The following is a 16,835-nucleotide window of genomic DNA, read 5'->3' as shown; positions in this document are numbered from 1 at the left end:
TGAGAGAGTATTACCAGCTACCGTCTCCTTTTAAAGAACAGAATATATTGCCCTCACAAGCAACCCAGAATTTCACAAGGTAAGGAACTCAGGTTTCTTTCCATGTGTTACACAATTATTTTCTTCTACTATGTAAAAGTGGATAAAAGCCATAAAAGCCTTGAGTTGATAAAAAAAAAAATTGGATATTCTATCCATACAAAAAATTTCAAAAATCTTACGTGTCATCGGAAAGATGGATCAAACTGAGCATGAAAGTCAATAATTACTTCATTCATAAAGCTGTCATTCTGGCTATCAGTAACATTTATATTCTTTGTGAGGAAAAGCCTCAGCTATAAAGACTCTGATTTTCTTTAAATATTATTTGATACAGTTAAATGTTGGACTCTGTGGCTTGAGGGTAAGTTGTATCCAGCCATCAAAAAAATGTCCAATATTCTGATACTATACATGGAAGATTAACAGAACTCTGTAAAATAAGACAATCTGACAATCTGGATAAAATATTGTAGAGTTACTTAATTTTAATGTAAAGGACAGAGCTTAAGTTAATGAAACAAATCATAAAGTCAATGTTTTTAAAATAAACTCTACCTCTCTGGATTTTTTTTTTTTTTTTTTTTTTTTACTTATAATTGGGAAGAACAGTATCATGCCTTGTAAAAAAAGATGTAAAATATGAAAGTTCAGAAAGATCGGGATTTTAATGGAAACACTGCCTGAACTATTAGAACTAATTTGTTCCAGCTGAACATCCATCTAAATTCTTAGAGAATAAAACTAGGTAATATTTACAGTGAGATATTTCAAAAAACTCTCAAAGAAACACATAACTGATTAATTCTTGCCAGCCAGCACATCCACACATCCATGTTCTTTTTCTTTTTCCTTTTCTTTTTTTTTTCTTTTTCTTTTTTTCTTCCTCCTACCCCCTTTTAAAGGATGCATTGGGCTTTCTCAGCTATATACCTATCATGACACAGAATCTGAATATGCCCTGTTCCAGGCTACAGATTAAAGAGTACTGCCAGCTCGGGGCACTAAACAAGCACAATCGTAGTCATTAAATTGTCAAAGTATTCTGGTAGAAGAGTACACAACATCTTGCTGTACACCATTCAGTAATTTCAGAGAAAAGAAAAAAAGTTATGAAAAGCTTACTCACTATATAATAAAGACTTTAGCAAAAAATAATAAATAGTCCAAACTAAGCAACACTTAAGACTTCAAGTAAGAGACATAGCTGAAATGTATTTCTCTTTGCTCTGTCAACTTTTTCGTTTCCTCTTTTATTAAAACACTAAACCATGAGCATTAAGCAGCTCTTAATTTAGCTTTATAATAAAAATTGAAATCCTTCTTAACCAAGAGTGTAGTTTTGTTGAATTCTGTATCCTTGATTATTTTATAAGGTGAATGAATAAAGTAAAGTCAAGAAAGATAAAATAAAAAGGAGTCAAAAGCAGAAAGAGGAACAAGAGATGGCATAAGATGTCAGAGTTAGAAAAAAAGTTGAATTTGCCTTTAGTAAGAGCAGTCTTTTCAGTTAAGATTTCATCTCAAGGACTCTTTTTGATTTGAGATAGATAAGAAAAACCCCCAAACCAACTAGCTTTTCGCAAGGACCAAGAAGCTGGCATACCGTGGAAAGCTACTGGCCGGTAGCTAGTTTCTTTCTGGCAGCGTATATCTAACGTCTCTCCAACAGAGACTGTTTTGCATCATGTCCCTATCTTACGATTTTAGTGTCTTTGGGCACAGTCAGTGACATCAAAGGAGCTTTGGTAGACAGAAGGAAAACTGTTTTGTGCATTTATCAAATAAACCAGATGGTAAATAATCTAGTTTAGTATCCACGCTTTCTTATTCTATATGTAACAAAAAGATTTGAGAATCTCTTGTTCTGGTATGAAGCTACTAGGATGCCACACATTAACCACTACCTTTGTAGCCAAAGGATGCAAGTTTCATGGTACTCTTTGCTCATGTGAACAAAGCAGTGGACAACTACTGTTAGTAATTTAAACAACATAATTAAAAGTTCAGACTTTTACCAGACTTCAAACAATACAAAAGTGCCTCTTCACATTGTTAGTGCTCTGGCAACCTGGTGACAAATTCTTATCTGATTATTAGTTTCCTGTGTTTCTGCCATAGTTGTGAACACAGTGTACCTGAATTCCTCCCAATGGAAAGGGGAACTGTTTCCCCTGATCCCCCTTTTTCTGGATGACTGCTTTATACTAAAAAGCCAGTATAAAAACAGTCCTATGGCTGCAGTGGCACTGCTGCTGTGAGGCTCTGCAAGAATTCTTTTGAAGCACAAGCACTAGTCAGGTCAATCTACCCAAATTTAATTTTTATAAGAACAACAAATTGACAATTAAATTTATGTTCCCAAATCACTTTCACAGAACATTCATGCTGCAATTCTCTACAAAGTCAAAGCAGCTAAACATACTGAAGATTTCATTCAGAATGAGTTGTCAGCTCTCTCATACCAGTAGGAACATATTTCTTTGATTAAGACACATCCTTTCTTCTTTGAACATCAACAAAATCTCAATAAAAAACTAGATTGACAGCTTAGCACAGCTTTCAAGGCTTTATTATCAAAATCCAAGTCACTTAAGAATATTCTGCTGCTTCTGCTGCTGCTATAGTTATTAATATATCATGATAACTAAAAGAAAAAATCCAAGAAGTACTTTAGCTCATAAAAAAAAAAAAAAAATCAATGTTGCCCTTGTTTTTAATATATTGTGAGCACAAATATTTTAACCACAGAGAAAGTTCTTCAGTTGGCCATTATAATCCCAAATCACAAGTTACTGTTACAAAGAGCATTTGATGCCTTTAGACATCTTCATAATTGGCTCAGAAATAGCATGCTGCAAGAAAGGTTAACAGACCTTGCTGTTCCTCATATGGACAAATCTTTATTTTAAAAAAGGCATAACTGAAAGTTCTCAAGAACCAGGAAACTGTATGACTTGCAGCTGTTCCCCAAGTCCAATTTGACAAAAAAAAAAAAAAAAAAGGCAACTAACAGACAGCTTCTTCCTCTGAATACTAAATAAAAATCTGAAACAGTTTTTCACACATCTACCCATGGCACACAGATTCCAATGATACCCTTATGCCTGCATTTTAGGCACATCAGGGAAACAATTTAATGTAAATCCAATATAAAATACTGTATTACTTCCTTAACCTAAAGAACAAAATTAATTGTTAGTATATCTAATCATGTTTTCAGGGACTCAAACTGGTTATAATTTGAAAACTTGCCAAGATTAATAAGTTTCACTTATCAGCTAAGTAATAGGTTTTTTTTTTTTTTTTTTTTCTAACTCCTTTGTTTTTTTCTATTGTCATTTTCTATGTAATGACATCCCACAGGCACCCAGCTCATACTCACAGTCACTGATCAATAAATGGATTCAGAATTCTGTAATTATTGTTTATTTGGAGAAACAACGTCAAAACTACATTGTTCCCCACATGTTTCTTCAGCTGTCTTGTCTCCCACCTTGCAGTTTCCCCAGAGAGATTTCCTGGGTCTTCTGACCTGGAAGAGAGGGCATTCTGAACCAAAGACCACAATCTGTCACATATCTTAAAGTCCTCATATTGATCCAAACCCATTTTAATCAAAACGGAATATTACAGAACACTCAATAGGGACAGCACTCTATGGAAACATAGAGTCATTAAAGTTGGAAAAGACCTCTCAGATCAAGTACAACCATCAAACTACCTCCACCATGCCCACTAAATATGTCTCTAAATGCTGCAAGCTGCTTGTATCTCAAGGGAGATGGAAAAAAAGTTGAGAAAAGGATATTAGTGTCCTCACCACTAGTAAGACAATAAATGAACATGCATTAATTACCCATTTCAAAAGCGGATGTAGATCAATAGTTGCCATTCATTCAGCAATACAATTACAAAAAAGGCAGAGAGGTATCCTTTCAATCCAATGCTAATGCACAGAAATATCCTAATAAAATGTGATGAGAGAAAGATAGGCAATATGACTTTAAACTACCTTTTACTTTTTGCTAAATTTGGATTCAATACTAGTGGTATCACTTACCAGAATAAGCAATGGTCATTTCCTTTACATCACCAAGTCAGCCAATATATTACTCCAGTGATGTTATTTCTTTTGTAGTTTTAAAGAAAATAAGCAGGGATTTCACAACACAGCAACATACATAGATACTGAAATTTATATAATTGGGATATAAGAGCATAACATAAAGGATAAAAATAAAATAGAAAAAAATATGAGAAAATATTTTTAAATGTAAGTTGAAATACAATTTAGATGCAGTGATTCTAATGAGAATTAATATAGAAATAAATACTTCTCATTTTGAGTATATAATTCTGTTCTTATCAAATGTAACAAAACAGTAGTAGTAGTAAACTATTCTGAAGACCAAATTCATGACAATGTGGTTATAAAAATTATTATGTTAAAACTTATTTTTCATGTAATTATAAGAATGCACTTAAACTACTGTGCATATATTATATGACACTGTTCTACATTATACAAAAAAAAACCCAACATATTCAAAATATTTTTTTTGGAACAATGTATCTTAAGTTAATGAATCAAAAGGCAAAGGCAATACAAACTCTACCTGAAGTGTATCCACAGGATTTATCTGATTTTGTAATATATACGAATCATAGCTCATGATAGCAAATTTGGAAATAATATTTTTCGATTTGCACATTTCTTATAAAAGACTATGTAATCTACTGCAATGAAGTAAGACTTCAAATGAAATCAGAAAGAAATCTGATTATTTGCATGAAAATGATATGTAGACATGAGCCAGGCAAAATGCATTCAAATAGAATAAAGAGGGAAATGGAAAATGTTATCTCAAGTGATGGAGAAGGTGGCACAGGCTCTTTATTAGGTATATTAAGTACTTAAAATCACTTCAGTTATATAATTAGCAAAGATAAGAACTATAGGATATTTAATCAGGGACAGACACATTGGTTGAAAGGATTACTTTTCAGGTCAGGTAATCTATTCAAAAATTAATTTTGAAAATTAGTTCTAAGGTTCTGTTTAGGACTAGAGGGATCCGCTTTTTTTTATTTTTATTTTTTTATTTTTTATAATTTATTTGTTTCCAGTTACCTAAGTCTCTCCAACATGACACAGAACGTTGTGCAACTTCAGAGTGTGGAACTGGAAGTTTGGTGTATTTAAATTTAAGATCTGAACCTGAAGTAAATTTAGGTCCTAACTTCTAGGGACCTAAGGTGCAAGGCAAGTAAAAAAATATATGCTCTATTCACATCGGTCCATGCAGTACTAAAGGAATAGTTGGGGTCTCATTATCAGTGGGTGTTGCAGCATATGCCTGGATAATGACAATCTCTAAAAATAGGGGCTTAATTACTGGAATTAAAGGATTAAAAAAAAAAAAAAAAAGACCCATAAAGCACCCACAGTTCAGAGTAAAGGTTTTCATGTTGTGATTAAATTTTAATTTCTTCGTACTACAGAATAATGTGTTTATATTTATTAAATAGGAAGTGTAAAATTTATTCCTTAACAATTCATTTCATTGCTTTTAATGGCTTGGATGTTGTCAATAATATAATATGTAAGTGCACTGCGGCCACTTAGCAACCTTGACTGGATTTTGAAGGAAGGTTTTGATGGTTTGGCAATATATATTAGAACAGGCTGCTGCTTAACTGCTTATGAAGCCCAGCATCTGTTATGAACATGAAATATAAGCACATAAAATTTATGTAAAGATTTGCCATTTACTTCAGATTTTTGAAGACTAATTGATCCAAAATGAAGTTTGAAATCAGCTGCAGATTTACATTGCTCATATTCACTAAAACTAAGTATCACAATGAATTATTAAGCTTCTGCTCATGAAAATCAGAGAAAACATCTTTATTAATTAGTATAAAAAATTCTAACCATACTTTATCAACAAGCAACAAATAGCAAGCTGTAGTTTTGCCATTTTGCTACAGAATTTCTGTTCTATAGAATTCATCACACGTGAAGTTACTATGAATGAAAGTAGGGAGAAAGATTTTTCTATCATTCCATTATTTAATATTTTTTATTTCAAATGGTGTGACTATACAGTGGAAGAGACTCAGATTTAACTTGCATGTAGTGAAGTTTGCATTTAAAGCACTGTAATCAAATGTAGTAGTTTTTAATCCATTAAAGAATGCACAGAACATTCAACAGGCACTTCAATCCATTGAAAAGGTTCAATGACCTGCTCTGAGTAATGAAACAACATCTTCAATAAAATCCTTTGCCAGCCTGACATCAGTTGAAGAAAATTAGATTTTATTGACCTTAGGCTACAGCAAATGCATAGACCTGTTGTGAATCAACAGTTTTTTACTCGCAGAAAGCATGCTGGGCCAATTCCTTTATATCATTGTGCACTATGTAGAACAATCCTTTATTCTAGACAACACAGTGATTTTTGCCCTTTAACATACATTCTATTTCACAATTTCTACTGCAACTATGTATTTAGCAACTGAATATCATTATATATCATATTACCTGTAGTCCTCAAGAATCTGAACCTAAGGTTTCTCAATCACATCAACCTTCCCCACAGCCATTACAGGATAGTATTTAGCAGAGCAAAAGGTTTCTCAAGCATGAGGGCCTTAGCCCTTTAGCACTATCTAGAGAAATGACAAAAATGTGAAATTGTTTATCAGAGAGAGGTACAGATACTGGAGTTGCACACTGCTGTATTTTTACTTTTTTTCTTTTTTTTTTTTTGCTTATTTTTGCATAGAAGATACACATAGATAAGCTGACTCAGAATAATTCTTTTAGCATCTTTTGGGAACATATTGTGAACCGTTACATTCTGAATGAAAGAAGGATGTCTAAACAAAAGCAAACATTTTTAATATAATTTACTGTGTTGACTGAAGCTGCAATGTGTTAGAATCTAGAGCTGTTGTGAAAACCTGATAAATATATAATACCGTTGTATCTTTGCAGATATAAACTGTATTGAGTTGGTATCTGCATAATCCTTACACTAAGGATTCAGTAACTCTAGGTGAAGTCCTAGAGAATAGTATCAAAATTATTATTAGATTTATCTCAGCTCAATGAACTGAAGCATGCATGATACACTTGTCATGGTTTTGCGAGTTTTGATTTTCGGTATTCTACATCCTAACATCATGTGGGGCACTGGGAGTTTAACTGTTGTTAATGCTCAAGTTCTGGGCACCTGCCCGGAAGAGAAGAACTACATTCCCCGGGGACTTTGCAGTCACAGGGAGGAGATATAACTCCTCACAAGGTCACCTGATGCGCTCTTCTTCGTCGGCTCTTCTCTTATCTCCCTGCTGCTCAACTGGACTATGCATCTCACCTCAGCATTGCGGTGAGGCCTATCCACCTTTCAGACATTTTCTCTCTCTCATTATATTTGATTTATTAGCTTCAATTCTATTTATATTGTATTATAATGTGTTATCTTGCATTCTGATACTGTATTCAGTAAATTAGTTTGTTTCTCCTCAGATCATTGCCACTGTTTTTAATTATTTTGGGGTTCCCTGTTCCCTTTTCCGGAGGCGTGGATTTTGCAAAATCCCTCTGCCCCGCTAGTCACGGAACTGCGCTGAACCAGCCTGTAAACCGTTGACAACACTGCAGGTAGTTTTTTTGAAGATACACTATTTCATATTTGAAGCTTGACAAAAGAACATGTTGATTCTTCTTTACCTTTTTTTTTCTTCTTTTCTCTTCCTGTCTATAAATGTTATAAGCAAGAACTAGGCAGAGTAGGCTGTGTAACTATATACCATCACTGAATCATGTGAAACTATTTCAGACTTGGTCATATGGTTTTTTGCTTTGAGTTGCTTCTTCTGATGCCTATGATTGCAGCAATACTGTCTGAGATCAGAGGTGGTGTTCCCTGGAGTGGTGTTACCCTTTCACAAAAAGAAACCTGTGGAATCGATGGGGCAGGTAACAGATGACTACAATCTGGTCTCTGTGTGGGGCCAGTGCCTTCTTTTTAAGCTGAGAATGTCACAATGACGAAGGGAGGAGATGTTGAAGGAAATAGACTGAAATGTCTGCAATTCAAGTTAGAAACTATGAGCTGATGATTAGTTTATTCACTCTAAATATGTACTAGTGGTTCAGCCCAAGAGACTACATCACTTAAGCTGAAAAACTGGAAGAATAAAGAAAATATCAAAATAATTTTGTTCTTTTTAAATTGAAACATTCTGACTTTTCAATTCAAAGCTAAAATAAGCCAACTTTAAAACAGGTTATGTATACCTGAGAATTTTATCCACAACATGGCAAATTGCTTTGCTTTTAAACTATGCTAAACATAACATGCATTATGCAAAAAAATAAGCAGAAATGTTAAACTGTTTTTTTAATCCAGTTACCATTGGAGTTAATGCATGTTTTCAGTAATAAGTGTTCTAGTTTCTTTACTGTCTGGCTGGCTTACAAACATTATAAGATACAGATTTTCAACAGAATAACGGCCCTTACATGCACGACATGTTTTTTAATTTTAATTTTTTTTTCTTTTTTCTGCGGTCAGGGAAGATGCTTCACTACGATAACTGTACAGTATGTGAAGTACTCTGGTTGGGCACATGGAAGAACAAGTGCTAAAGATTCATTTACTTTCAATTTCCTCCATCTTTACTTTAAGTGGCCTTTTCAGATTAAATAAAAGTGTAAATAAACAACTTGAAAGGGAATCTCAGAAGTACATGGTCAAGAAAATGATACAAATTGAGTTATTAGGAATAGGAACCTTTTCTGCATACGGATTTCCTCTTCACAAAAGAGAAAAATTGACTCATGCTTGAAAATCTCAAAGATAATATACTTAAAACTGTAAATGCAATTTATAAATCCTACTTCAGTTTACAGAGAATAAGAAATACCTTGTATGCTACTGGGTGCCAGGGAATCGAATTAGCATTATATTACAGTATTTTAGAATAGTTAGAGTGAACTTGAATGATAATTTTGCTGAATGTTTTCCTTGTTTCCATGTGATTATTCTAGTCACATAACTCATACATCTGTTATTCCCAGTGTTGAGTCTATGATGTTTACACAGATCTCCCTGCAGGGCATTTTGGCCTAACTGAATCCTTATTTCAACAGTATGTCCTACTTTAATGATATTGTTACTTGAAATGCTGTCTTTTGCAAGTTTTCTTCCCCCTGAGGTTAACACAGCTATTCAATGCTGAAAGTAGGGAATCTGACCCTATTCCTAAGCAGCAGATACTGAGAAGCAAACCCTCTTATCTTACACAGAGTTCTCTGCACTTTAGACCTGCAGAGTAGGTGCAGTAACAGCTAAGATTTTTTCTTTCTACAGACACATTTAAATCTTAATGCAATACTAGTGCAGGTTTCTGATAATGTGTGTTTATGATCATAAGACACAATTATTTGAAAAGGCTTATTAGAATTCTTCTTTTTTGACAGGTGCTCTATTCCCACTTTCATTATTTTCTATTTGATCATCACCAAAAGAAACATTTTTCTCCTTCAGATCCATTTTCATGAAAAAATGAATATTTTACAAATACTGTAAGAGACTTACACCGAGCCTTATTTGTAAAATCATATGGAGCCATTCTAAATTGCAGCTTACAAGAATAATATTCTTAACTAAGTAACTAACGAGTAACTAAGACATTTACTAACAGTTTTTCAGTGAAATTCTGAGCAGAAAAAAAACATTTGACAAATTAAATTTCAGTTTAATAACAATAAGAAACAAACAGGAGTTGCACAGGTGCAACTGAAATGGCACAGGAAACTTCTAAGCCATTCAAAGATTTAAGAAACGAAACATAGTATGGATTTTAAGTTCATGAATATTTACATATACTTAATCTGAGACTTTTTCAAAGACCTATATGTCTATGCATCTCTAGTGCAGAAATCCACACCTTATTTAATTTCTTTCTATTTTTAATGAGTCAGTACTAAGTCTTTGTGTCCGAAACCTAGGAGCACTGCAGTTTCAAAACATGCCAGCATTCTTAAGTAGATACCTGCTTCCAAAACAGATTCTACAGTATCAGTGAGTAGTAATTAAAAAGTCCTTCTAAGCCTTGTGATTTGTTCTCAGCTTCATTCTGAAAAGGTAAACAAGTGCAGAAAGATTCTGCTTTCATACATGCAGCATATCAGGAGTTTCCCTACTGGTATGCTCTAATTACACAGGTAACATGGTGTCAAGTGTGTCAAGGAATGTCATAGCACTTTAAGGATTATCACTGCCACAATTTAAGGCAGATGATTCTCCAACTACAAACTTAATCTAATTCACATAAAAGAATCAAATACAACATCTGTGTATTTTAGAAGAACTCTGCACATAGCATAAATTCTATTCAGTTTCTTTTCGGCAAGGAAACTTTTTATGTAGACCTACTCAAAGTAGAACCTCAGTGCAAGGATCTGCTTTACAAAACCGGTAACAGTGGAGTACAAAGCTTTGGAAAATCAAGCAAGAAGAAAATAACATAAAGCCACAAAAGAATTAACAAATTCACATGTGACAGTGCAGGATTCTGAAATGAATAAGTGCTATTAACTATGTAGTAGGCTACGAATCTGACTTGGGATTGACGTGCTGATCCTAAATCACTAAGCATGTACAGGAAAATCCACAATGATGAAAAAAGCGATAAAATGCATTTTGACTAATATATATAAAATGGTTTCATTTTCACGCACTGCAGGAAAATGCTGCTATAACATAATGTGGAGTTTTGCTAGAAAGAGGAACAAAGTATGAGGGGTGCTCTGAAAGTAATGCCTCCTGTTTTATTATGTTGGTCCATGATGTCAGAGGTGAATATTGGTGATATGGCAGCAGAGGTTGAACCTTCCTGACAATATTCTACTACATTTTGTTGCCATGTGACAGATGGCAGAAGAAGAACAGTCTGACAGAAATGTGACCAACGTGGAAGTGCATACAAAGCAAAGGTGTGGCACTGAATTCGTCCATGTGGAAAAAATGGTACCCATTAATATTCACTGATGCTTGCTTGAATATTAATGGAGACCAAACAGTAGATGTGAGCACAGCAAGGCATTAAGTGGTATGTATCAGCAGTGGTCACCTCTGCTGGTGCAAATTTTTTACATTTTAGCATGCATTCTCTTGTTCATCATTTGCAAAAATGCACAGCTAATGGTGGTGCTGATGTTGAAAAATAGTGTTCTGTAGTTGAGAATTTGCTCATTTAAACAGAGTTATTCTGCTCTTTGCAAATGTTGTAGTTTCCATGGGAATAAATAGGAGGCATTACTTTTGGAGCAACGTACACGTTTATGAACTAACAGCATTTGGAATATTCTTTTCAACAGTAATAGAAATCTGCAGTAACCTTTATAAAAAACAGTCTCTGTTACAATACTTTGACCAAATCTTTACATCATTTTTTAGAAACGCATCATCTTTCTAAACAGTCTTTAAACAGCCTGAGAATCATTACTTTTTTCAAGTTCTTTCAATGCCACAGTGTTGGCATTGAAATGCCATATGGACTCCAACTATATATTTTTGTAGTTAATTTCCTTAACATAGTGCTAGAAACATCAGGTTCCTTAAAATATACATGAATTTCAAGGTGAGACTGCTAGCAGATTAATGGCACATGATTTATTGTGACATGAAATCTGATCTGAAACTCATGTTATTAGCTGAGCTTTTTATAAATCATAATTGCCAGCTGCTGAAAATATGCAGAAAGACCACTGATAAACTAGCTTCATCTTCAGGGCCTAGAATATCTGCATTTGCTAAATGTCCAATATCTCTAGTCTTAGTGAATGACTTAATGACTAATAGATTTGGATGTGCACATCAGACTTAAGTTAAAATCTTTTCATAGTATAATTCTTACAAAATGAGAAGCACGGGAGGCAGGAAGAGGAAGTAATATAATTTAAGTGTTTATTGTGGAGCTGAAAGAGAAATATATACTTGAGTTCTTGTATATCATTGCATAGATACTAGTACATAATTGCAGAGATGATTATTTAAGGAAAAAGTCCCCATCTTGGGCTGTTAAGAGTAAAATTTATACTTGCAACATGAAATCAGCAAATTAGATAATATTCAAACACATTCAAGCATCAGTCTATACAGCTGTAATGAGGCTCTATAAACAAAATATTTTATCATCTTAATATCTGTGAAGATTGGCCTCTACATTAGATCTTCCAGTTGACCCTGATGGAAATTAAAAAAAAATAATAATCTGTAGGTATGACAAAACATTTGTTTCAACGATTATTCCTAGATTTTCCCATTATATCCCTAAGAACTTCATATCTTAATTTCCTCTTCCCACGCACCTTTAAATCTTAATTAAAGTTTCTGAAATGTTGTTTTTACCCATCACAAGTGATGTGCTAAATTACCTAAATAGAAAGAGATAAACATAAACACTGCATTATGAATATTATCTATTCAACAAACCAGATATTGAAAGAAGGTGATTTTGCAGTACACGTTGTAACACATTTTTAATATCCAGAAAAGCTCAGAGATAAATTCTAAATTCAAAAAGCAACAAGGAACAGATGCAAAGTCTCATTCCTGACTTTTTTTATATATCCAAAGCTGTTTAATGATAAAAGCATTTATGTGTAAAATGGCATTCACTTGCCCTTACTAAGAGTATATATGGAAGAGCCTCCTGTCAATGTACCAGTGTGCGTGTGGGAATGAAACATAAGGACCACCATCTGCAGCTGTCTAATAAGTGTTCTTCAGTGCCTAATGGCAAAGTGTCAATTCAGAGATCCTCAGATACCACAATGCATCATCTTGTCCATGCTAGTCTTACAAGTCAAACATTTTGCATGTGAGAACAGTTTATTTATAATCCTATTCATTTCAGTTGAAATACCAGATATAAAACAGTTACGTTACCAGCAGTCTGCGAGCATATACTTAATACAAAATTCACTGATTTCCTCTCTTTTATGAGAATCAATATTTTAAAGGCTGTGCAAGATTTAACTCCTTATAGAACATATCTGAAAGACATAGAAATAATCTTTTCACATGTAAGCAATTTGAAATTCTTACCTACTGTTGAACTTCTCTGGATGTTTTTCTCTCATGATGTGGAATCTGTGGGCAATTGAAGCATCCTAACAGGAAAAAGTGAATTGTAAATCTATCATGAAAGAAAAATTACAAAACAGAAGACCAAAACTGTAACCAAAGCATATTGCTTGTGAGGTATTTTACTGTCTATCATTTTCAACAATATTTTCAACAATATTTTCAACAATATTCTGACCACTTTACAAGTACACTGCTACAAGGAAGGGTTCTCTATGAAAATATTCACTACACTTATTACATTCTCCACTTTTACAAAGCAGATATGATAGAGTTATGTTTACTGAAAGGGTCTTCAATTTTTTTATAGTAGATATCATCTAGATCCACAGAAGATTTACAACAGTGCTCTTCACTGATCTTTCCTGTTGTTTTTATTGCTGCTGTTGGAATTCTAAATAAAGTATATGAAGCTCTAGTAGGGCTGAATGATAGTTTTAATAGAGTTAAACACATACAACTTGACATTTGCATATGAGCATTCAGTAGCTTTCTACAGGATTTTGTAGAAAGTGGGAATAAATGATAATATATCCTTTACTGCATTGGAAATGATGGGGGGAAGACAGATTTTTTGCACAAAAAAGAATCCTGTTAATTAAGTATATATTATATGTGTTATTAAAGTGTTTAAAAAAAATAATAAATGATGCTAACAGTAGAATCAAATATGAATTAGAAATGAAATACCACAATAAAATACATAGGTGCATAACATTATAAAGGTAATCAAATAATTGTGGTGGAAGTTGCTGATATGCTAGAATCATTTTTCCCAGCATTTATATATCTCATTTGAAAGTACAAAAATAATGTTTTCTTCAGTACAGCTATGAAGTATTTATTTTGCTTAATGATTCTATGATTCTATGAAATTAGTCATGAGAATACGAAACCTACCAACTCTACAGTCTTGTAAGAGATAGTAAACATTGGGTTGTTTTCACAACTATGTCTTAAGATACTGCATATACGAGAATATATGTGCAAAACAATAATTTTAAATTAATTCTAGTTTCCATTAAATACAGCTTGACAAAAACCACAAACAAATTTTTCACTATAATCAAATATCATGGATGAGAAACAACTGAAAAGATTATAGAAATATAAAAACTAAGAATTAGAGAAAAGTATCAAATTCAATATAAAGCCTTCAGACTTATTTAGTAACATTTTAAATGATTTTCAAACAATCAGAATTAACTTTTGGTGGAAAAAAGATAATGAAATACTTTACTTAAATTTTATCTTGTTGCTGATTAAAATATTGTTTTAAATGCTTTTTATTTAAGCCATTCATCTTCAGTTTAAATATCAAATAAGCAAACAAATATTTAGTGCAGATGTATAATATCACTTATATCAAACATGGCTACAACACTGACAAAAATACTCCTTTTTAATTAGAGTTTTAAATAAGGTAAACTCCAGAGATCATACCATTACTCACTGATATAATTTTCTTATATGATGAATAAAAGGTAATAAATAGGAAATAATATTTTACATACACTCTGATTACTTAAGGATGTAGCACTGTATAGAATTCTTCAGCAATATGACTTGTGATCACTGCTTAAGTAAAATCACTTAGTGGCATCACTAAATGTAAATTGAAATAGTTAATTCATACTCTAATTATGTAATTTCTAAAGATGCATATAGTTTTCATCCTTAGGAACATCTGCTTACCTATTTTTCTATCTTATTTGTGAACAAAAATGCCATTTAATGTTCATGTTTTACTGTCCCACAAGGAAATGAGAGCAAAAAGCCTTACTGACTGAATTTTATGTTCATAAAATGCCTGATTTTTCTGTGTTGTCATCCAACTGTCATCTGAAACTTTCAGTGCAATATTCTCAAACCATACTCATCACTACTTCAGATTTATTTTTATGTAGAATGAAATTTTATGAGGAAAATATCCATCCACAAATATTCAGGTGATCCCACAGTTCTTGAAGATGGATAAGATAAAGCTGCCAGTAAAGCTCTAGATGTTACTCTTCTACACAAAGCCTATCAGCTGAACTAAAATAATAACTCTGTTAACTTTAGAAAGGCTCAGCATTCATACTTTATCCCACATTAGATGTGCCAACATTAGAAAAGTGCAGTGGTTTGCCAGTTGTATATGAAAAAAAATAAAAGGACTACTCTTGTGGTTAACTGTTAATTTTCTGTGTTGAAGAAAAAGGCAGACTCAAGACAAAACAAATAAAGGAGTTGTAGCTTATATGACAGAAACTAGGAAACACTAATCAAGGACTAACTGTCTAATGAATGAAATAAAAAGGCTAATGTGCTTACTCACGCATAACAAATACAAAGCATAAACAAGCTAGGGATCAATGCCCACTGCAGATGGCAAACAGGCAGTTGTTTCTATGCAAGGTTGATTTGATTGAAATTTTCCCCTGCCTGAATATTTTCTGACTCCAAAGTAGATGAACTAACTTAATGAGCTGAGAGGTTACAAATAAGTAACACACAAAGCTAATTTTGAAGGAGCCAACACAAGACAAACACATGTCATAACAATTCCTTACAAACCTGCTGAAAGGCTATGACTTTGTTAACAGACTGTAAAGCAGAATAGTAACTACATACAGATAAGCTTGGAAGTGAGGGAACATCTAAGGTTTTCTTAGGTTTAAGCTGCTGAACTGCTAAGCCCTCGAATCCAACATGCAAAGGTCCTAAATTCCATAGACAAGGACTTTCCAACCACAACTCCAGGCCTGCCTTAGGATAATCTGAAGCCAGTCCAGGCTAGTTGCATGTTAACCACATAACCCTTTTTTTCAGAAAGGAGTTTTTTTTGTTTTGTATTGTTTTGGAACAACCATTACAAGTTTTGTATTTCTGGATGAGAAGAGCAGGTCCTTGATAGCTGTTCACGCTGCAGTTGAAATAGGATTAATTTAGCAGACTTCAGCCATTTCAAAAAGAGGCAACCAGCCTGTATGCCTCAGGGCAGATAACGGTTAGACCAATGAACAATCTCTTTGTGTCATGAATGATATTAAATTCACCTAATTACCTACACTGAAAAACAGAGTAATATCCACATGCATGATAAGCCAAATAATGTTTATGTGATGTCACCATAATATACTGACCTATCCTGGTACCTGACACTGTGGATGGCCAGTCAAATTGATAGTTGATTTTTGTATTTGATAATAAAATTGATTTAAAAATGAAAATTCAGGAGTCAGTAAAACAAATTCACAGGCTTTCTGATATTGCCTAGTAAAGTAACAAGTGAACAAGCTTTTTTAGCAAGGTCACTTGACCATCAGATAGTGGTGTACAATTAATATCATCAATGAGTGTTATTTATTATTTTTTACTTATTTATACTTATTTATTTAATTATACTTATGCTAGCTTGAAATACTGTTTTGCAGAAGAACTGCATTTGAGTCTGAATATTTTCTGTTTTTAAACTGTAACACATCATACATGCACATAAACATAACTAAATTTTTCAAGAGCTTCATAATGAATAAACTGTCAGGCCCATAGCAAGGATAAAGGAGAAAGAGAGTTTTATACAGTCACTATAATGTGAAGGTAATAACATCTTTCACTACATCCATGCCTCAGTCACTA

At 33.2% G+C, this 16,835-nt stretch overlaps 1 protein-coding gene across 2 annotated transcripts in view; it reads right to left on the bottom strand.

Moving 5' to 3' along the window:
• The window catches only part of DGKB (diacylglycerol kinase beta), a 339,578-nt gene that overhangs the window by 129,919 nt on the left and 192,824 nt on the right, over positions 1-16,835 (bottom strand). For both annotated transcript variants that reach the window (XM_090142730.1, XM_090142731.1), the window contains one exon: positions 13,173-13,237. In XM_090142730.1, the coding sequence (XP_089998856.1) occupies positions 13,173-13,237 (65 nt within the window). The remainder of the gene's footprint in view (positions 1-13,172; positions 13,238-16,835) is intronic.

The sequence above is a fragment of the Phasianus colchicus genome, chromosome 6 (genome assembly GCF_987193195.1).
Source record: "Phasianus colchicus chromosome 6, bPhaCol1.hap1.1, whole genome shotgun sequence".
Lineage (NCBI taxonomy): Eukaryota > Metazoa > Chordata > Aves > Galliformes > Phasianidae > Phasianus > Phasianus colchicus.
This window is presented reverse-complemented; position numbering and strand designations above follow the sequence as displayed.